The 23,551-nt window shown below is 38.6% G+C and overlaps 1 protein-coding gene across 1 annotated transcript in view; it reads right to left on the bottom strand.

Moving 5' to 3' along the window:
- Positions 1-23,551, bottom strand: part of LOC139129641 (uncharacterized) — a 59,443-nt gene that overhangs the window by 16,071 nt on the left and 19,821 nt on the right. The window contains exons 3-23 of the mRNA XM_070695304.1: positions 20,794-21,150; positions 20,557-20,670; positions 18,605-18,955; positions 16,798-16,911; positions 15,714-16,052; positions 14,534-14,647; positions 13,264-13,611; positions 12,263-12,376; positions 11,370-11,714; positions 10,839-10,952; positions 9,662-9,997; positions 8,493-8,606; positions 7,723-8,052; positions 6,564-6,873; positions 6,153-6,229; positions 5,651-5,872; positions 4,656-4,862; positions 3,272-3,550; positions 2,583-3,005; positions 1,492-1,608; positions 453-623 (exon numbers count right to left, since the gene is read on the bottom strand). Of these exons, the coding sequence (XP_070551405.1) occupies positions 453-623; positions 1,492-1,608; positions 2,583-3,005; positions 3,272-3,550; positions 4,656-4,862; positions 5,651-5,872; positions 6,153-6,229; positions 6,564-6,873; positions 7,723-8,052; positions 8,493-8,606; positions 9,662-9,997; positions 10,839-10,952; positions 11,370-11,714; positions 12,263-12,376; positions 13,264-13,611; positions 14,534-14,647; positions 15,714-16,052; positions 16,798-16,911; positions 18,605-18,955; positions 20,557-20,670; positions 20,794-21,150 (4,896 nt within the window). The remainder of the gene's footprint in view (positions 1-452; positions 624-1,491; positions 1,609-2,582; positions 3,006-3,271; positions 3,551-4,655; positions 4,863-5,650; positions 5,873-6,152; positions 6,230-6,563; positions 6,874-7,722; positions 8,053-8,492; positions 8,607-9,661; positions 9,998-10,838; positions 10,953-11,369; positions 11,715-12,262; positions 12,377-13,263; positions 13,612-14,533; positions 14,648-15,713; positions 16,053-16,797; positions 16,912-18,604; positions 18,956-20,556; positions 20,671-20,793; positions 21,151-23,551) is intronic.

Raw genomic sequence — 23,551 nt, 5'->3', positions numbered from 1 at the left:
TAGTTTTTTGTACTGGTGTGAAATTTGAATGTTAATATTATTGAGAGGTAAATATTCTCACTTCAGCAAGAATCACGTAAACCGTGGACGGCGGGATTCGATCAGCCCTAAAGCCTTATCAGCATAACATCATTCATCGCATTAACACCCTGATTAGAGTCTACTTCAACGTTAACCATTCTTGCCTTCTGAGGTAATTCCTACGCAACAAATACCTGGTGTTTTGATGTTATTTTTTACCTCCAGCATAGACGAGTCAAAACGTTCAGGCAGTGTTTATAGTTTGCTCTTTTCTGAAACCGTTTGTCCTATGGGTTTCAAAATTGCTAATAAACTTAAAATGGTTGTATTTTCAGCCCCATTGTCCCTCGGCCTTCCCAATGTCAGAAAAAAACTTTATGCTATACTTCAGAGTTTGGGTCAGAACTTTTACCAATTCAAAATCAACATACCTGGCGGGCGATAATCTATGCACGATTTGCATTTACAGTATTCTTCCCCACTTCCGCAGAATCGTTCAGCAGAGCAACAGGGAGTCTCTCCTTCTGGATCACAAGTCGCCGGAGAACCATCCACCACAGGAAACTGTTGACCACAACGTCCATCAGATCTCCATCGTTTCACTGTAGAGATCAACGGGTCTAAGTTGTCATAAGTCGAACACGACTACATTTTCTTAATGCATAATATTGAGTCGATGCGGTTGGATTAAGGAAAAAAATACATTCTGTGCCTCGATGTATGATCAGACCGAGCGAGCTGCTAAGGTTTATGAATGATCATCTAAGGTGTGGGCCGATAATTGAATCACTTTGTAGACTCTATGAAGAAGTGAATGGCTTAATTCTATGAATACAAGCCGAAAAACGGAACACGAATGCATGGTCGAGAACTTTTCACTGTGTCATGATCGTCAAAATACCGTGACTATTGGAATTCCTGTCCTGCTTACCGTACCGGTAGATCTAGAAGACGTGCATTAGGCAGCACTATTATTGTTTTTCATTTTATCGTTCCGCAAAGAATTAGTCCAACTGCAACTACAGAAGTTATATGAAGTGCCTTTGATTAATTTACAATCTGTAAGTATGGCAGTTTATGTCGACATCCTCGGATTTTAAGAAATACACGATCTTTTACTAGGTTTGTATGGACCTTTCCTCGGCGAATGTAACTGAAATCATTAACCAACCATCGAAGCGGAGATTGATTAAGCTTCGTATTGAAAGTATATACGTGCCAGTCACGTACTTCGTCAACATATAATTTATGATATACGAGGCATGTCAGATATATTTTCTTACTGAACGTCAGGAGTAAAATGAAGATTTCGCAGCTAAGTATTTACTGCCTTAGCCAGAGATGAAAATCACTTATTTAGCTATTATGACCAAGTATTATCTATTGAATATTCACTAAGGAAAAATGTAGTACGAAATTCTAAAAAATTCACAAACAGCATTTCTTCACAATGTATATGACACAACCTACCATGTTGACAGGTTTCACCATAGTAACCAGGTCGGCATTCACACGTCATACTGCCAGGCGTGATGCGACACGTACCGCCGTTTTGACAGTAGTTTGCAGAACACCGGAAGTCAAACCCTGGAAAGCGATTAGAAAACGAAAGCTCCCGTGATGACTTATATCAAAAAGTATTGCAATGTCATTTCTAAGAGTTTTTCATCAAATATTTCGAAAATTGTGATAAATCAAGCGGAAACAGCAAAAGTATTATGTCGTGTAATGTTAAATGAGCGTGACATATTATGTTTCTTCTTTTATTACATGTTTGTCGAAGGAAAACGTTCGATGTACAATTAGGACCAGGTACATACAGCCATATGTTTGATGTTATATAACCATTGTCTTCATGATATAGGGATGACTCAAAAAAACCATACTCGATAAGTCCAAAGATCACAAATGGCTTATTTTCTGACAAAGTTCAAAGAAATCGAGTCAGAAGTGATGCTAGTACTTTGACGATTTATAACATCATGAAGTAGACCTTACTGGACGTCAATTATCACTTTCAATGGTAGAGATCTGCAAAAAATACTTCCTGATTTCTGAAATCTAGGTGAGGGACCAAGGGATTTTTTTGGTCAATTCTTTTTAATCGAATATATTAAAGCCGTAGCGACAGAAGGAACATGCCATTTTAGGAGCGCGCCACCAGCGTTTGTTTTCATCTATCGAACAAACATTCTGCAGTATCTTGTGATGACTGGTAATTCAGCAAAACTTTTGTTCGCATGCTGAAAACTTTTATCTGGAAGTTGTGTGAAACTTTGATCACAAAAACGTTAATTGTATTGTAGAAAGCAGTCTCGTAAGATCATCTGCTATTGGTCCATGTCTTAGAGTGATCGATCTATTTATTTATTCACCTCGAAGAAAGGATATATTACTTTCATAAGAATTGCGGGTCGGTCTGATGGGCATTGCTACAACTATCAAAAGCCCAAGATTAAAGAAATTCATATGTATTTTACTTTTCGTACACCTCATCCATCATTTCACAAAGTACATGACCTATGTTCTCTGGAATAACAATTTTTGTCTGTAAAACTTACTATCTCTTGGACACTGCCGGGCGTATCCTGTGCCGCCATCTTGTAGAAATTCCAAAGACTTGACATTGACAGCATCCTTGTCAACCCAAGTTAAGAACGGCTTTTTGTCGGCCTCGGACACACTAAAGAGGCCCCCATCTCGCCGTATCCATAGCGATGTCTTCCCCGTCGATATTGTAAACGGATCGCTAACAGTCGGATTCACCAACGCTCCAGGCTTCCGCAGACCGATATTCGGCGAGCTGGCCGAGATCGTCACCTCGTATTCGGCGTTCCCGTCGCTCAGGACCAAACTCAGAGACTCAACGTCGCCGTTAAGATAGACATCAAAACTCAGATGGTAGCTGCCATTACTGGAAGTGGGCCACAATAGTCTCGTGTATTGTTCACTGGTGCTGTTAACAAAACCAATTCTTGCACAGCCTGGGTATGGGACAGAATTTAAGCTTACAACAGTTAGTGCTTTGAAGGTTGTACATTTTCGATTCATTGTCATTTGCATATACTATACGGAAACATCTAGATGGTATAATTGGTAATGAATCCTTTCTTTTCATAGGAATTCGAGATCTAAACGAGTCTTAAACTTTATATCAAAATATGCAAAATTTCTACGATTCTTGTTATTTAATATTCCAGCATAGAAGTTTCGTAAGCTATAATCGAGACATTGTATAGTGACAACTTACACTGATAAGCTGTTTCCAAATATGGCGACGTTCTTGCGCATTGCGGGTTTGATAAGAAGGACTTAGAGCGCTCCCAGCGGCAGCTGCTAGAAGATTCACATGTGCTGACGAAATCTACCAGGCTGGGGTCTTTGATGTAGCAATTGGTATGCAGTAACTCCGGCGAGTCTCCGGGACAAATGGATGATGATGTTCTGCCATAGTTGATGTACATAACATCCAACATTGTCGTGTCAGGACAGGATAGGTTGAGTTCGTCTGCGCATGTCACCTGTGTGTCTGCGATAATATATGTATATATATATATATATATATATATATATATATATATATATATATATATATATATATATATATATATTATATATATATATATATGACGACACGGAAGAACGATGATTACTGGAAATTTTTAAACAATAAATCCACGATTCGTAGGATACATAAACAACATCATTGTTTTTGAAAGATTTTCACGGCATGTCTTGTAGCTTATTTATTAACATATAACACGATTGGAACTAATTTGGGATAATTGGATGGTGAAGTAATGTCTGTTTAATCTCCAAATGTAAGCTCATCGGCTTTTTTTTAAGTTACACACTTGTTTTTATGAGTAATTTGTAATATTGCAACATTCAGCTACAAGGCACCTAACAACTTTGAGAAATTTGAAAACTATGGAAAGCCAATTATCCCAAATTAGTTCCAATCGTATTATATGTAATGATATTCCAAATCCAGTACCGTAGCACATCTTTCCATTATCCATCAGCAAACGTTGTTAATTTATAATGATCGACTCTGCAGTATTGAGATTAAATTCATTCATAACTCCATTGTTACCTCATAGTATGCCCTAAATGGTTTTTTAATGTTAACATATTCTTGTCAACTTTAAAGATATTACCAACACTCGATGTACGTTACACAGCATTCTTTTTCCACATTATTCAGTCAATTTTCAGAAATTTGTAGCGCATGATTGGAATATTGGCAGGGTTTATTTCTCAGCATGACAAACACTCCAACGTTTGGTGTGAAAGAAATGTAGATTTAAAAAAATGTATGGAAATCATTAAACTTCCAGATTTCTGTTTTCTCCTGTTTTCAACACTTCAAAAGATCATAACTTCACTGGTTGAGACAAAATGCGTTAGTTTTTTCATATTTTCTTTTTTGAAAAACTATACAATAAGACAGCAATTTGGTTTGGCAACAAAGTTCCTACATTCGATCACGTAAGCTATTTTTTGCGCATACCGACACCATTCACAAACACACACACAAACCACGTGTATAGCCTTGCGATAGTATTCAGCGAATTATGGCAAAAAATATGGAAAAAAGCAACCAGGTGCAAAGAGTGGCGTATAAGGCTTACCTAACATAGCAAAGACTTGGACTTCACACAGACTGACAGAGAACAGTCTTTCGTACGGTAGAGAAATACGTACACGACGACCAAAGGTCAAATAGTCACACTTTAATGCTATCTTTGGTATAGATTGCTCCACGTTGACGCTAGCGCACAGAATAGAATCCATACCGAGCCTCACTTCCAGGCCATTCACGTTGATGGTTGCGGTGTCTGCATGAAGTAAAAAAATTATCACATAATTTTGTAACTATAAATAAGAGAGATTGCGCTTCGGGAACTATATGATTTACCGCTTGGGGAGCTCATTTTGAATTTCTTTGAGTAAGCAAAGCTTTTACAGTCTCAGTTTTGTGAGAATCAATAATTTTATTTATCATGAGACCTGTGCTATCGTTTTTCCTGATCAGGCCTGTGATGTGCTACCTCTTTGTACGAATTTGATTGGAAAAAAAAAAAAAAAAAAAAAAAAAAAATATATATATATATATATATGCATATATATATATATACATGTAATATATTCTTTTTCTCTGAATTTGAGGGGGCTGTAATATCAGGCCAGTGCTAGCTTTTCCCTGACTTTGTTGATAGTGTATTATTATTATTATTTTATTATTAGACTTTATTTAAACTCAATAAACTGTTGAGCCTGAGGCTCTTCTCACACAGAGTCGAGTATGACAACATTTACAATATTTACATTAAAAAATTATTCAGGAAGAAAACTTTATACTGAAAAAAATGTAAAAAACGCTACAATTAAAAAAAATCTAATAACAAATTTAAAAATTGCATAAAGTAAGATTAACCCATCTATTTAAAAAATGGCACTTGCAATTTCTTTTGAATGATAGAAGTGAAGAACTAGATGGCAAAGTATTCTATATTTTAACCCCGTCGTGCTACCCTTTTTCTATGAAATTGATTTGGCAACATTTATATGGGCCTGTGCTAAATTTCTTTCAACTTCGATGAAGCATGAAGTCAATATTACTTACCGTCGTTGGACTTATCAGCAAGGTACAATCTAACGCCAATTATTTGGACGTAGACTTTCAGATCTATCTCCCAAGTTACAGTTTCATCACGGCCCACACCTTCTTGCGGCAGAGAAAAGGTACAGTCGATAGAGCCATCCACTATATGGTCAGCTTGAATTACCTCACCCCTTTCCGAGGTTCTGTAGAGGGCGGGCTTCAGGAAAGCAACATTTAGAAGGCCTGAAAATGGGAATGACGTAAATGTTAATTAATGCAAGGTATTGCATGTAGTAATGTGCGAAATGTTGGTAGGTAGTTAGGTAGGTAGGTAGGTAGGTAGGTAGGTACGTAGGTAGGTAGGTAGGTAGGTAGGTAGGTAGGTAGGTAGGTAGGTAGGTAGGTAGGTAGGTAGGTAGGTAGGTAGGTAGGTAGGTAGGTAGGCAATAGGTAGGTAGGTGGGTGAGTGGAGGGTCTGTTGATCTAGGTTGCCACATATATAGAAATCTATACGGTTACCTACCATCAAATTCGCAGATGAAGTTTTCCTCTACGGAACAACGCGAATCGGTCCAAGCTAACTCACTTGATTTCTTGTACCTGTAGCAAACGATAAAAAAATAAAAAAAAATCACAAATTCACAAAAATTCATAACAAAGTAGAAAGAAATATATAGCATAAAGAAGGATGCGAGGATGTTTGTTGAAGGGGTTAAGTCACATATTTTACACCGAGCTCCCAAGTTATTCGGCCGGTGTTCCAGTCCATTTGGTACCGCGGAGTGATCTTGTATAGCAAAGTTTGTGTGGTTGGTAAACCATATACATGTGTTCTATATCTTGAGTGAAAAATCCTGAACAGGGCAACTTTGTTTTACTCTCTTCCACTCAAAATAACTTCCAGAGAGTATAGGCACGGTCGATCTATGCTCACCTGAGTTTTGCACATCTCCTGTTTGTGCCCCAGTCCTGGCTATCACTTTCCAAATTGAACCAAGCCAGACTTTCATCGTCCTTGGTCGACCAAGTAGACTTCTCCGATTCCTTCACGGCGTTGATCCAGTAGCGTGGATCCACGATCCCTTCGCTCTCAATCAGCTTCGACACGTGATCAAAGATGCTCTTGTCGTGTATCTTGGCCAGTTTACCACCTGCGCTTTCACAGAAGTGCTCGGCGGGATCCCACGGCAAGCTTACCTCATCGTACAGACTGTATCGCTTAAAGTTGCTGTTCAGTGCAGGTTCTGCAAAAAGAAAAATACACATACCCTGATTTTTCATTTGTATAGCTTCACTTTTCATACCCTCTAGCTTCAGAATCAATGTAAAAGGAGAGTGTTAGTAGGTTACGGTGCAAGATTGAGGAACACCTTTTTGAATACAAGTGCCTATATATTATGAACGTGATTTCATGGAGTGTTGAAACGATCAGCCATATTCTGCTTATTAAGCATTAAAAATATGCAAATGACTATCATGTCGAAGATAAACTTTAATGATTTCATATTAAATTTATGTTAGAGGTATCATCTTTCTGATAAAAAGACAAGTTGTATCACCAACATCATCTAGCTATCAAGTCCCTCATTGGCAAACGGTTGACTGTATTTTGTAAACAGAGTAATACTTGATTTCTGTTCGATTCTTTGCAGAAATTTCTGTCATTTTTTCCAAACAGCTGACTGTAATGTTTTTGTTACCGTGCGCAGTTAGACTTATTTCTGGAATGCTATTTGAGTTTTCGCATTCCTTTGTTGAAGCGCATACGGCAGATTGAAGGTAAAATGTCAAATTAACATTATATGAATGTATAATATATGTAGATATTTCAAACAACCAATGTTTTTCCAATGGCTTATAATTTGTCTATTGTTTTTCGTTTTTTATCTATAACTAAACGACAGTTCCACACCAAGCGGGTTAGAGGACATCGGAACATTACTAACACACCACCGTCTTTCTATAACTATGTATATCCGTCACACTTGATGTGTACGTTTATTGGAACTTCAGTAACTGGTGACATTGGCCCTTGAACTCTCTGCAAACAACTAAAGGGAAAAAAGATGATTTTTTGAAATTCTGGCCATTACCTGCAGTGACTTTCAATTCAAAGCCAGTGTTGGTGACCTTGGCATTGGACGTAAACAAGATCCACACTCGGTTGCTTCGAACGTGGAACTTCGAGTCGGGAGGGAGCTCGTCGGAGAAATTGATCGTGTTGTGGTCGGGTGGGTTGATGACGACAAAGTCCTCAGTTCCGGTTTGAAATGACAGAAACCAGAAGTGGAGCTCCGTTCCGTTCTCAGCATAAACTGACCAAAGGCATCGTTCGTTGTTAAGGTATTCATCCGGGTAACCCGGAGACGTTATAGTGGCGTATTGACCTACGTTAACGCTGACATATGTGTCCCCACATCGATCTGATCAGGAAAAGAGTTGGAAAATGGTTAAATGATTGTTATTCTGTATGTCAAAATTGTCGACTACTACCGTTTCTCACTTACAGTGAAGCAGATCTTCGGGACAAACACGTGGTGCATAACTTTACCTTTGCGAAACAAATGGCATTGATTCTTGGCAATGTGCGCTTAGTTCTGTAATTGTAAGAATTGTTTAAATGATTTGAAGTCGTTTGAAGCTTTCGTGTATATGATATCCGTTGTGCATAAAGTATGTAGTTTGTATCTTGTTGTCGGACATGAACCGAAGATAATTTCGTATTTTACCGACTGACTTTGTCGGTGATATACTCCCTTATAACTGATTTACGTTCTCCTAATTTTTCTTTATATAAATTTACACTACATTTAAATCGATTAAAGTTTCACACTGGGTCGAGGCTATTGTCATGCGCACTCACCGATTTGGCAGTTGACTCCCGTGAATCTTTGCGTGCACTCGCAAGCATAGGCGAAGAAGCCAGGCATACAGGTACCGCCATTCTGACATGGGCTGCTGATGCATTCATTGAAATCTGAAACACAAACACCGTTAGGGGCAACATCAAAAGTTCAATATAATAAATCTAACTTAATTGCTTAAGTTTGGCCTCAGACCCCCCCCCCACCCCCCCCCTTCTAACTTAACTGACCTAAAATTGAAAACATTGCGGACTCATACCCTGTACTAATTCTTTCAAACGACGTACCAATGTACCATTGAATTAAATAAAAATTGAAAACCACTATAAAGTAACAAAAATACAGGTGACTGGATCGTTTTAGCGTCCAAAAACAGTCTTGAAATCGTAAAATTTGCCAAAAAGACGTTAAATCGTTTTTGACTGCACAGAAATTAATTTGGCCAAAAACGCCCACCCCAAACTTGAGCAATTAAGTTTTTTTTCAAACATCGAACTTTTGACGTCGCCCCTTAAGGGGACACTCATTGAGATTACAATGGTAAGTAATGCAAGTAACGCGAGAAGGATCCATTAATAGCATCGCCCAAGGTTGTTTTTTTTCGTGGATAAATCATAATTTCTGGAGATTCGTAAAGGTGGGTCTTCAATTCATTAAAAATTACTTGAAATATGATTTCCATCTCGAACGCTCAAAACGCGTTTAATAATCAAATCAAAGATGTTGAGAGTAAAAATGGCAACTTTTTATTAATTTTCATTAGTTATTTTAGAAATGTAACCGCTTAGCCATTAGATGTAAGGTTGTTATTATACAAGAACACGATTGGAACTAATTCGTGATGATTGGATTCTCATATTTAGCAAATTTCTCAAAGTGTTTGGTGCCATATAGCTGAATTTCGCAATATTGCAAATTACTCAAAAAAACCCAAGAGTGTATTATGAAAAGAAAAGCAGATGAGATAACATTTGAGGATTAAATCGACATTACTTCAATATCGAATTATCCAAAATTAGTTCCAATCGTGTTCAAGGTAGAAAATAAAATGTCACAATTGACCAGCCTTTCTCACGTCAATTTCCTTAACAGATGGCCGAAGTATCTGGAAAAAATAACAGTATCCTCTATACTTTCTATTTGGCAAGAAGTACAGAACTTGCCATACCTGCTTTAATCTCCAACGCAAACCCTTTCGACGTAGACATGCCATTTGTGGTGAATGTTATCCATAGATGGCGCACTTCCATCAGGAATGTCTCGCTGCCGTACACACCATAAAACACCCTGTGTCTACCTGCCTTGCTGCCGACTACCACTCTGTCAGCGTACTGGGCAGTGCGGACCTCGACGACGTCGATGGCGAAACCCATGGTGGCGTTGTCGGCGGCATGAACCGTCCAATTACAGAAGACGTCGTGCGGATAGTTGGAAGGGTAGTTCGGTGATGTTATGTTGACTGTCTGGTTGGCAGTGACATAAAACTCGCTAACTCCACATTCGTCTGGCCAAATGGACAAGATAGAAAACTTGATGCATTGTAATAAAATTACTTTCAAAAAACGTTTGGCGTTTCAAATGGGGAAGATATACTTGAACGTAAAAGAGACACCAGTGTTTGCCCAACATGCGCATGGCAACGAAATGTGACATTCATCTTTTCGAGAACGAAAATCATTACGCCAATTTTTATCATAAGTAATGATATGTAAAACCGGAAAGGCCGCCTTCAGAGTAAAATCTTCATTTAATTTAATGCATGAACATCACTTGTAAACGGCACTGCTTACTCACACACGGTTGAAATCTTGTCGTTCAGTCCCCTTCTAGCATTCGTTATATCGTTCACATAAACCAATGAGTAAGGCGAGCTAGTTTGTCAAAACTACACTGCGTCATTTATCTCTTCACGGATTTACTGCAATACACTGATGTACGTGACTTTGCCTTTGCACCACAAAATCACAGGAGACTCTGTACTGCCTGACAATTTAAAGTTCGATTACTTGTAACTTTTGGTGATTTTTTTCACAGGTGTTAGTTTGTACGTCAATATGCATGGCATTATTCTTATTATCCTCCCAACAAAATTGTCAATAAAGAGCTACACATGTAAAATGCACTGTCAATCGTATACATTTGAATGATAGTCTAAACCAGAACGACGATGCAATCTACACATGTACAGGCAGAGTTGGTGGCTGAACACCTGGCATATCAACGCTTGCTGGGTGGTAGAACGAGAAACCGTAGTTGACACAAAACTAGTAAACAAAGAATCAGTTATTACAGATACTGGCGCTACTAGAACACTTGATATCACTAAAATACGGGGTTCGGCTTACCCATTTCACAGTTGACGCCGTTATAAACACCAACGCACTTGCAGACGTAATGAAAAGCCGCATTGATGCAGCTGCCTCCGTTCTGGCAGGGATTTGACCAACAGTCGTCGATATCTGTTGAATATAGTTGACGGTGATTATAATTTTGCGGACGATGGAGATCGAGGGTATAAAATAGGCAAAGTAAGCCAATGGATAGCCATTTTTAGGAAACTTAAGTTGACAATAATAATGATGATGATGAGGGTGATGATGATGATGACGGCGGAGAAGATGATTAAGATGATAATAATAGTGGTGACGATGACAATGACGATGATGATGATGATGATGATGATACTGATTTTGTGAAAGACAGTAATTATATTATTATGATATAAATTAAACAATGTTTGCAGGGTGAAAGTCAAGCCCAAGACAGTTGACCTGTAGAATACTGTCCCTTCAAATTTCTGCTCAATTTCGAAATACACATGTGCATCAAAATTTCAATTTTTTCATGATACTAGAAGTTCAATAAAAGCCACAAACCTGCCGCAACTTGCAGTAAAAACCCACTCTTCTGTATAACCAGGTCACTTTCAAAGGTCATCCATGCAAATCTGTCCGGAACGATGATAGAGCCGTTGGCCTTGTCCCCACCGCTGAGTCTCTTAAACGAGTTTTGTCCGGGCACCTGACCAACGCCAACGCTAAGTTCGTCGAACAAGGCCTGGGTCTCCATCTCCAGAATCTCGAAGACGATCTCAGTTCCGTTGACGGCTTCAAATCTCCACTGGCAGGCTTCGTTCTTTTCGTAGTCGTCAGGGTAGTTTGGTGACGTCACATTCACCCTCTGGCCGTAGAGCAGGGGGATTTTACCAGGACCACAGCGTGCTGGTTAAAAGTGAACGACAATATGTTTATAATGTTGGGATAAGTTGTATTATTCCGTCAGAACAATTTGGAGATTGTAGACGTGAATGATATTAGTAAAATGTCATTAGTGTTACGACTGGTGACATTTTTATAGTAGTCGTGTGCTGATGTCGTTTTTGTCGGCGTTGTAGTCGCTGTTGCTAATATTGTTGTCGGCGTTGTTTTTGTCATTGTTTTTCTTGTCGATGTCGATCCTGCCGTTGTTTTTGTTGCTGCTTTTGCTGTTAATATTGCTCCCGTAAAAGCTGTCCGTTCGTAATACTAGATCTAGATAAGAATAGATGCCTCGTCAAAAGTTCGATGATCTCTAAGATGACTGATTCTATAAACTGCGGAAGACATTAGCGTTGACCAGCCGTTTGTTGAACACTACCCTGGACAAGTTAAAGCCAGTCTGAAACATGATCGGTCAATGCAACCGGTCGAACTTTATAGAGTTTATAGTACAAAACCGTCAATATTCTATCATTTTCGGTATACACGTCGGTTTTGTAATCTTTACTCACCAATCTCACAGTGGACACCAGAGAATTGTTGCAGACATTGACACCGATAGTCCATAATACCATTGATGCACACGCCACTGTATTGACATGGCTGGGACGAACAGTTGTTAATATCTACAATGACAGAAAGTGTTACATGCAAACGCGTGCATTTGATAATATGTCAAATTATATCATATGTCGAATGTATGCTAAAGGTTATCTCCCTAATCCTCTGAGATGACAACCGAGAACATATATAAAATGAAAACAAAGTTCTATCCGTTGTTGGGTAACTTATGCAAAAACGTTCCCCAAATAATCCACCGTATAATATGCTGTCTACATTTTTGTCAACTGAGAATTGGACAGTTTTCAAGATGACAAATATTAGGTAAGTGTAAAGAGAACGGAAGCGTTGGCGGTGTTGAGACTGTTTATAGTTAATTAGCATTTGGCGACACTAATCCTGTTTATGAGTCGGAAGCAAAATTATGTCATCCATCACACGACAAATGTTATAATCACAGTTGTCATTACTACGACCACTATCATTATCATCGTTGTCGTTGTTGATTTCTTTGTCGTCGAAGTCATCATCATCATCATCATCATAATCATCATCATCATCATCATAATCATCATCAACAATCATCACGGGCTGGAGTATCTAACCACAAACACTCTACTTGAAAATACACCATTGAGATAAACTGAACACTCATACATGCAGCTTTATCTGTTTCTCCGTCACAGTCGAAATCAAGATCTGGAAACTCTGAAGTCACCATGCAAACTCACTCTTGATAGATTTTCCTCAACATTCGTCACAATTGATATCACATCATAGTCTTCCATTTTCTCCCTTGACGTCTCCGCCGATCAACATCGACAGACAACCTATAAATTTGATTCGATCATATCTATATTCCTTGATTTAACTTTACGGCCCATCTTTACATCCATTCGTTATGTAATACAACAATTCATAGATTTACACATTTTAAAATAAATGTATTCACCTGCTGTCACCTGGATTTCAAAACCAGGGTACGTAGTCATGTCGTCACTGGTGAAAGTGAGCCAAGCATCGACGTCGGCTATGACTTCCGTCGATCCACGCGATATGTTCCCGCTCATGAAGAGTTCCCCGTCGGCTTTGGGGTCGCCGCCCGGTCCGATCTTCAAGTTGTCGTTGTACATCTCGGTGGTGAAGAGGACGAGGCGAATCACGATCTCGTCGCTCTCGTCCAGGGCGTGAACTCGCCAGGTGCACCGCTCATCGTTGAGGTAGTTCTTGGGATAGTTCGGTGACGTGATAGTGGCGGTTTGTCCAAGGCGAAGGTGAATTTCTCGTGTGCCGCATCTATCTGTGAGTAGATAAGGGTTTCGGGAAGTGAGGCTTGCGTAGTCATAGTGTTCTGTTGTGATGACGGAGCAGCTCTTACTGAGATTCTCGTCTCTAAGCTTCCAGAAACATTTCATATTCACAGAGTGAAGACAGTTTCAACACATCTGGATTGCAGTTTTGATTGCAAACCTAAAATTGGATTTCATGAATGAATGGCGTTAAAGTTACGCGACCTCTTAAGAAAACTGAACTAATCTAATTCCGCTTGATGGAAAGACTACATCTTCGGTTGTTTATACGACACAATTCGCTTGTCTGTTAAAACGAGAATTCTCACGATAAACATGTTTTAATATGTGAGTGATTTAATGCCGACATCATAGATTTACATAGACAAAACATAATTTCACAACTAAACAGCTCTAGGCGACTTATGCAAAATCAATCATTCGATGTTAAAGTTGCTTCCCTCCTGCTTGGAATAAACATCACTTTTTTAAATGGTGAGCATGCTTAACTTAATTAGCGCATTTGCTGTCAATTTTATGTCGAAATTAAACCGAGCATTTTCAACCGATTGATCACCCTGTTTTGGGCTGAATAAATTTTGTGACATCGAAATTTAAACCGAGCATTTTCAACCGATTGATCACCTTGTTTTGGGTTGAATACACGATTTCTGAATTCAGTGTTTTGTAGTTTGGTCGATTATCGATTTTGACCGTGTACCAAAATTTCTCGTTTTCGATCCACGCAAGCGCCGTAGATTTGAAAAGCATTCAACGCAAAATGTTCAATATTCGATGGGTAACCTACCAGTAGTTTGGTCGATTATCGATTTTGACCGTGTAGCAAAATTTCTCGTTTTCGATCCACGCAAGCGCCGTAGATTTGAAAAGCATTCTCAATGCAAAATGTTCAACATCCGATGGGTAACCTACCTATTTCACAGTTATCACCATCGTAGTCTATGGGACAGACGCAGTTGTAGCGAAAGGCGCCGTTGATACACTCGCCTCCGTTACGACACGGGTCTGAGAGACAGTCGTCAACGTCTGCCGAAAGTAATCAACACGAACTTAGAGGGCGTTTGTTTTTTGTTCTGTACAAGAGGTATGCTTTCTTATTTTTACCAAAATAAATTAAAACGTAAACTTTAGTATTAGCAGTGTGAATTGAATGCATGGTTTACAATACGCAATATTATGTTGTCAAACGAATTGTAGTCAGCCCTAAATTCAGATGCCAACAATAAAATTAGCCTCATACAAGCGGCGTTCAAAAGTTGAACTCTCGGCATTTAAACGTGATTTCTGGAAGAGCACAGATCGAAAATCTATTTACAAACATAACATAGCAATGTAAAAAGAAGTTGAAATTACGGCTACTATAGGTCAGCACCGTTATGGTCCAGTTAACAAAAACATTGATTTTACGACTTACAGGGATCTAAATAATAACCCCAACCACTAAACCTATAACCCTTTTGCTACTAACAATTGACACAAAATTTCTTGTTATCAACTAACTTTCAGTCTTGCCCGTTGACAATAGGTTGTCATAAAAACAAAATAAGCATAATCAAAAAGAAGATTATTTTATTGTGCTTTGTTCGAATTTCGACGGCCAATTTGCAGACATGGGGCGTTAAAGACTTGGGCCCATCTGAAACTATAAATTTATTGTCGTAGCATTGTACACAGTTTGGTCTGCACGGCATAAGATTCTGTGATGTCGCTCTACTTCCGAAATGAGTTTGACAACAGCATTGCTCGCCCAATCGAAGCCTTGCCACGGTGACTGGATGCATTGCTGTATGGGTGTACTCGCCGCCAACATGTCAGTGACCTGGGTTGTGTACACAAGGGTTGCTTGCACGGAAGTTGTTCAGGCACTAGCTAGTGATGAAACCACTGAATGCGACGCAGACTTTGAATGCGGAGACATATGTGAGAGAAAAACAATTGAATGCGAAGCAGACTTGGAATGCGGAGACATATGTGAGAGAAAAACAATTGAATGCGACGCAGACTTTGAATGCGGAGAACAGGTAGTTTTGGGCCACCGTAGAAACCCCTGAAACTAAATATTCTTTGAGTATATGGATATAAAATTTCCTACCGGTCATCACTTTCATTCTGAAGCCCTTGCCAGTGCCGCGCGGTCCCGTGCGGAAAGTAACTCTCATATTGGGCGATTGCACTAAAACTTCGGCCGGCAGCCTGTTATGCTTGGAGAACTCCACCTTCTTCAGCTCGTACGACTCGCTTTCCTCCACGATGGTGATGACGTCACTGAAGTCGGCCACGTCGTACTCGAGGAAGCGCACCACCATCTCCTTGTCGCTGGGAGCGGAGAACCGCCAGGTGCACAGCATGTTGTTGTCGTAGTTTCCCGGGTAATTGGGACTATTTATGATCTTTTCTTCAGTTACAACAATGTCTTCAGTGCCACAAGACTCTACAGAAGGAACAACCAGTTGAAGGGGATTTTTCATTCAAGTTTGTTGCGATTTCAATGAGGGCGCACAGTGTTTCTTGTCAACGTCCCATGCTTCGTTCTTTTCACTATCAGTACGTAGACTCTATGACCTGTCTTAACCGCTGAAACTTTTCAGACAAAATAGATAAATATATACAAAAAGAAGATATCCCCGTTCACACATTCCTGGAATCTCGAAAAATAACCGCACACTTCTGTCGTCGTATAACAGCAAAATCACTGTTTATTGTTGGCCTGTACGTGATAATAGTGAATTGTATGCGGTTTGATAAAAGCAAACATTACACAAAATTGATAAAGAACAATTTTCGTGTTTCACGTGACTCTACGAGATCTTGCTCAGTTTGCGCATGTGCAGAAACCTGTCTTGTAACGCAGGACGAAGAACACAAAATCTACAGTATAGAGGTTGCACACAGTTACTGATGTGAACTAAACTACGCACACCGACAACTTTCAATCACAGATTTGCTTTACATCACTTAGCTAACAATTAACAAATGCATTGAATCCATATCTCGCGAGATCTGGGCTCGCTACGAGAGAACCGTTCTGTTCGCGTCCACTGAAAAACAGCAACCTGCCTGTTAACTTTCTTTTACGTCACTGACGTTCTAGTAAAAAGATTGACATATTCCTGTAAATGTAGCCCAGTACTGCCTGTACATCGGGCGGAAGCTACTTTGATTGGCGTATTACTTACTTATTTCGCACCGTGGTCCTTCGTAGCCGTTTGGACAAATGCAGGTATAGCGGAACTTTTCGTTGCTACACGTGGCGCCATTCTGACACGGTTCAGGCGCACAGTTATCCACATCTGTTCAAGGGAACCAAATATTTGCCAATTTATCACTCGTGAACAAAAGAAATCCGGCTATATGTTGTAATGTAGCTAAGTCATTGCATGTCACCCTGGAGATAATGTTACAAGTTGTGGCATTCCACCAAGTGGATTTTATCGGTGACTGGGTGACCTTAAAAAAATTTCTATAATCCTGCGTAGCAAGCAGATTTACCAGATATAAATTGAAAATGCTCCTGTGTTTCAGTATGTGTTGCAGTTGTCTGAAAATTCAAACATTTACCACAAGTCTGCAACGATATTTGAAACTGTTATGATCAACAGCATTTAGTATAATATTATGTAATTGGCTGAAATAAAAATACTAAATTTCTTTGCTGTCATTATCACCAATTTACATAGCAAGCCCTTCAAGATGTATAAGCCAAACTGTGAAAGCTCATTAGATATGCAAATTGTACTATTGTCTGTCATGAAAATGCAAAACATCTTTCATTATACAATATAGTTGTCTCATCAATCCACTACTTAAATTTAATAACATTCCTTCCAGTCCTACATTTCTAATTTTGAAAAATAATTACGTATGCACGGTAGTAACTAGAAGCTGTAAATATGCTAGACTTTCAGTGAAATGTTATTATGGCATCTTCAATGCAACTTTCATGAATGTTATATCATAGTATCATCATAGTATCTCCAATGTACATAGCAATTTTCGTAAATTTTGATCTAGTCAATCGAGCTATATCCCAAATTAGAAAATTCGTTAATTATATAAAGTAATAGTCACTGAAGGAAGAATGCCTAATGACCTTCAATAATATAAAGCATATCATCTTCAATATACATATAGCAAGTTTCGTAAACTTTAATAAATTCACCCCAGATACAGAACCGTAATAAGTAAAGCTCGTTAAATATGCAAATCAGTAATTCGCTGTTGGAAAATACTAAATGACTTCCAAAAATGTTATATCATTGTATCTCTAATGCACACAGCGAATTTGGTTAACTATAATCATGTTAATTCAGAATTATATCCCTTATTAGGAAAATCCCTAAATATTCAAATTAGCAATTAACTAACATGTCATTCCTTAGTATCTTTCACCGCTGATATATCCCAGTGAGATCTACGTTTGTAGCAAGCCTGATAAAATTGTTGGACTGCCATTCCCAAAGTACATCGTGTTTTTTTTCTGCTGTCATTAATTATTCTAATAATCGAAAAATATGCAAGACACAGCCTCTAAAATCTAGACGAGTCTAGCCATTTGCAAACTAAATCTATAAGTAAGATTTGACTTGGATCCGAGATATCGCGCCAACAGATAGACAGACAGACAGACATCACTGCGACCGTCGCATAAGCTAACGTGTGTGAATACATGAGCTAAGAATGACCAATCAATTGATAAAGAAAATAAGAAAGACGCATGGTAGTAATATATTTTGCTCTCCTCGCGTTTTTAAGAGACTGTTTTCGTGCAATAGCAGGCTATCAACGTAGCTCTTTCGTCAGCAAACCTTGACTAAACACGAATGAATCATATCTCAACATCTCGTTAAATCAAATAACTTTACTGCAAAAACTGCCCGTCGTATACATGTTGTTGATATAACCACAAATATCTAGATAGTCACAAGTACGCTCAAACTATATATCAAACGGACACCTCCATGGAAAACCTTGACAAACACTTACCGGCCGTCAACTGAATTTTGAATCCGCGGAAGTTATTACCACTGTCAGATTCGAATTGCATCCAAATTTCCTTGTCGAACAAGACGCTGTCGTTCGGCGTCGGCTCGTCGCCAGAGTACGAGTACCCCACCGACGCGACCGACGTCACGGTTGTTCCGTAGCCGATCGTGAAGACGTCGTACAAGTTCTCCGTGTCGAAGTCGAGAATCTTAAAGAATATGGAGTCACCATCCGGGGTATTAATGCGCCATATGCAGTTCTCGTTTTCTTCATAGTCGTCAGGATAATTGGGCGACTTTACAACGACTGTCTGGCCAGCTAATAGGGTGATATTTTCAAGACCACATCGACCTGTGTAGATAAATAAGTCATGGGTGTAATCTAATAAATAAATAAATAAATAAATAAATAAATAAATAAATAAACATAAGACAGACAAACAAACAATATTACCGAACGCTTGTATGTCTCCTCACAGACAGAGACATCAAAAGCCTAATACTGATTGTCTGTGGGGTGAAGTGTAACTCCATTAGCTGTATCTTACTTGCATTATACTTTACAAAGCGTACCGTGCAATCTGTAGGGTAGTGTTTTGGATTCCCGTTATTAAGCCATATGGTCACCGAAAATAACATCATTTCAATCTAAAGCGATGAATGTGGTCGTTTAAATTATGGCCTTTACGCGTATATTTGCAGCAGCCATTAAGTTGTATCGCTAAGATTATCTGGTTGTTGCAATCTAAGTTGTGAGTGAATCGCCGATGTTTGAAAAAAAAAGTTCTTGTCACACTTCGGTAAGCAATTTTACATGAAATGCTTGAAATCCCAGACCATCTTATCAAAAAATACAGAAGGATGCAGCTTATGGGTCGTCACTTTAAGATTGGCAAGAACATAGCGATGCAAGAGGAATAATTTAATACACCATCGGAACTAATTTGGGATAATTATATGATGAAGTGATATCTGTTTAATCTACAAAATAATTTTAATGCAATCTCATCTGCTTTTCTTTTGGCATTACAGACTTGTTTTTAAGAGTAATTTGTAATATTGCAACATTCAGCTATATGGCACCTAACACTTTTGTGAAATTAGAAAAATATGAACATCCAATTATCCCAAAATAGTTCCTATCGTGTTTTATTTGAAAATTTGGCACGCCAAAGTCAACTATCGATATGAAGTCAGTTTATCTTGGTAGTATGTAGAAAACTGGGCAGAAAACGAACACAATCTAGGAACGAAACTATATGCCAAAGATGCTTTCATTAGCACATGCGTAATGATGCGCCTCGAAAGTGTAAGACTTAAAATTTTGGTAAAACTTTCCTCAATGAAACTTTTGACCACTCTCTTACCAAATCAAGAATAAAAGTCAGGGGCCCCGGTGCAAAACTTGGTTCTACAGAGAAAAATTACCCAAGATTTCTTGATATTTGAAATTCAAAATGGCCGCAAAGTGTTAACTCTATGTGTAGAAAATGAAATTTTCGATTTTCGAAAAACTATGACGGTTGGGGTTCATTTTAAAACTCTTGACGTTAGAAAAAAAATTTCCAACTCCCAGACCTTTATAATGAACCCCAAAAAGTGGTTAATCAGAAAAGAACTGTAAAACCTTGAAAATCAGACCATCTGTCCTCGAAGTTCATTCTACCTTGACCGTTTGAACACCAAAGTCTATTTTTGTCCCCTTTATAAAATAATTCCCAGTCAATTTTTCTCAGATTTTTGCTAAAATTTTGACAAAAAAGTGTGGGCTATGAAATGTGATGTCCATTTGCTCTAAAATTATCAAAAAATATTTAAAAAATCATAAAAAGTAGTAAAATTTTGCACTAAAATTTTTGCTGGAGAAAGTTAAAGCGCTCAAAGGGTTAAATGAGCGGGAAACAGAACCAGCATCACTAGTGGTTGCGTAATAAGACCTGCATGGATACTTACCTATCTCACAGTTTTTACCACCGAATTTCTTCGGACAGTCACAAGCATAGTCGAAAGGCTTGTTAATGCACACACCGCCCTTCAGACAAGGGTTCGGTCTACAGTTATTAATATCTGTAATGATATGATGGGAGAGACACTCATGAAGCCATCGAATGCCAGCTACACTTCTTCTAGGCGCAAATGAAATGAATAGATAGATCCTGATGTATGATGCTTGATGGCTTTCTAACTCACCTGGTCTGGCCACTACACGAAATCCCGGATTGGTCTCAGTGTCAAACGTTTGAAAAATAATCCAGCCGTACTTGGCATTAATTAGAATGTCCTCTTTCGGAGTTGCATAGCCTTGCAGCCTCATGAATTCCTTCTTTCCCTTGTCCACATCCGGGTCCGTCCTTCCGGTGAACAGCCTGACGGCGTCGACGGGGCTAACTATCAGTCTGTCGAAATGGAGGACAATTTGATCCCCATCGGGCGTGAACAACTGCCACTTGCATTTCTCGTAGTCGCCATAGTGATCGGGATAGTTCGGAGACGTAATGTTGGCACTTTCGTTGAGGTGGAGGATGATCGGGGACTTGCCGCATCGTCCTGCAGAGTACAAGGAACAATATTATTAACAATTTTATTTGTGCCATGCTATGTGTATGAAAGCATGGGTATATCTATGACTCTCTGTGTGTGTTGCGCAGGTAAGTAATAACAGCGTGTGCAGTCCAATGATTTATCAAAATACTGTTTTTCTCACGTGACAGAGTTTTGCTATATGTGGATCATCACGAGACAATTACTTTGACTGTTGATTCAGGGCATGGGTGTATATCGCTCAAATACATCGATGATTTTTTTGAGCTTTTTGAAAATCGAAAATTTTAGTTTTCTCCATAGAGTTAACACCGGGATGGCGGCTATTTTGAATTTCAAAAATCGTTATCTTGGGCAATTTGTTTCTTCAGTACAAAAATGTGTATGGCGACCCCCCGATTTTTAAACTTGATTTTAAAAGAGAAATGTTGAAAGATGCCTTAAGGAAAGTTTGAGCTAAATTTGTAAGTCTTTGATTTTCGAGGTGCATGCTACCTTAACGGAAAGAAAATCAGTTTTACAATACTGTAATTCTAGGAACCATCGGGTTGTATTGCCGACTGGTTAATTTTATTTCCTTTCTTTTTGTGTAGTGATCAAGGGTCAGATACTTTCTATTCATAAATAAATACAATGTTGCTTTATATGCACATAAAATGCACGATCACTGCCCTGCTTTCTACCCAAGGCACAAAAATCGACTCTTTTCTAGTCAATCTTCCGTGTTACCTCGAGACCTGAGCGAAACGCTCCAGTATTGTTAGACACAATCCCCTACCACTGTATTCTAAAACAAACTGCTACCGCAAAGGCTGCATGAATCACCATATCGTGTTCCTTGATGCTTTTATCAAAATAAATGCATCAAAATGCCTAAGTCCAGTCATGCCCTTGAATTATACTAAAATGAAAGAGGAAGAATTTTATAGCCTGGGAAAATAGCAATAACCGCCATGGTTATGTTCTACCAAAATGAGAGAGAAAATTACCAAAAAAAAAATTGTATAACTGCATCACTTTTGCAAATACCACGCACCAGAAACGAATCTCTTTCTTTCTTTCTTGTCTTTATCTAAAGGTAAAGTAGTACGTGACGTCAAACAAAACGTAAAAAAAACGTTGCCAAACTTTTGCGCAAACCTTCCTCACCTCATACCATAAAAATTGATCGTCTGAACACCAAAACCTGCAGCTTAACTTAGTATCGTAAACATGTCTGTGAATCGTCTAACTTATACATTAGCTGTATTTTAGTGAAATTTTCGGTATTTATTTCCTGGTTTCAAATTGCAGTTTGTTATTCTACAATCACAATTAAGCGCGAATGCAAAGTGTTCAACCAGTCGACACAGCCTGTATTCATACTGATGCCCAATGTGATTGTTAACAGCGGAATCTACAGCCGGGCGTGACTTCATTTGTTATCGATAACATTGTATATTACACACAATGCATGCAGTTGGCAAAGCTAAAGCTTTGTGAATAAGAACATGCCAACGAACACAATGGGCATATTTGCCAACTACAGGCTGATTCCCTCCATGTTAAGTTCTGGGATTGCGCTCCTACAAAGTTGGAAACCGAGCTAAAATGCCAATATACCCTGGAGACCTCCAGACTAGTAATGGGACTTTCCACAGATTAATTCGCTGGGCTGCACAGAAGGCAATAATCAAATAATTAGTTTGTAAATAGTCTTGAACCGAGACTTTGGCAACTATTAACGTCCACTTCCCATTCCTTTCAAAATTTAAAGATTAAAATTACGCAAAAAGAATAAAGAAATGTAGGATTACAAAGCTGCGTGTACGATAAGTTCTTTTTGACATTTTTAAACCCATGGATAATACAGAAATACACGTGTCCACCCATGAGGAACTTATATACGTTTCGCTCAGTGGAGTGTTTCTTGCTAATTGCCTTCCTAAGAAAATGCTAATTGGCAATCAATCAATATATTGACATTATGCTTAATAAAATATACTTTATCATTTAAGATAGAACTGTTAGACTGAGGGAGTTTCACGGACACTCAAATTTTTACAATTTTTTTCTGGTCTGTTTTTAAGGCTCATTGTGAAGCCTACAGACTAAATTCAGCCTGAGTTTTTAAAACCATGTTTTTGCAAAACTTGAAAATTTCATTTTTCGCAGGGTATAATGGCCATTTAGAATTTAAAATATGTACGAATTTTACGTTATTTGTTTCCACGAACCTAACTTTTGCACGACGACTCAAATATGTGTTCTTGATTACGAAAAAAAATGGTCTTAAGTTTTCTTGAGGAGAGTTTGAGCAAAAGCTTTAATTTTCTGTTCCAGAATCGCACAGAGCACAGATCTTTGTACCCTAAGATACGCACCACTCTTTCCTGGTGTACCGCTTGTGAGAAATTCTTTGAGTACT

The sequence above is a fragment of the Ptychodera flava genome, chromosome 3 (genome assembly GCF_041260155.1).
Source record: "Ptychodera flava strain L36383 chromosome 3, AS_Pfla_20210202, whole genome shotgun sequence".
Taxonomy (NCBI): domain Eukaryota; kingdom Metazoa; phylum Hemichordata; class Enteropneusta; family Ptychoderidae; genus Ptychodera; species Ptychodera flava.
Note: the sequence above shows the minus strand (reverse complement) of the source record. Positions and strands in the feature narration are given on the sequence as shown.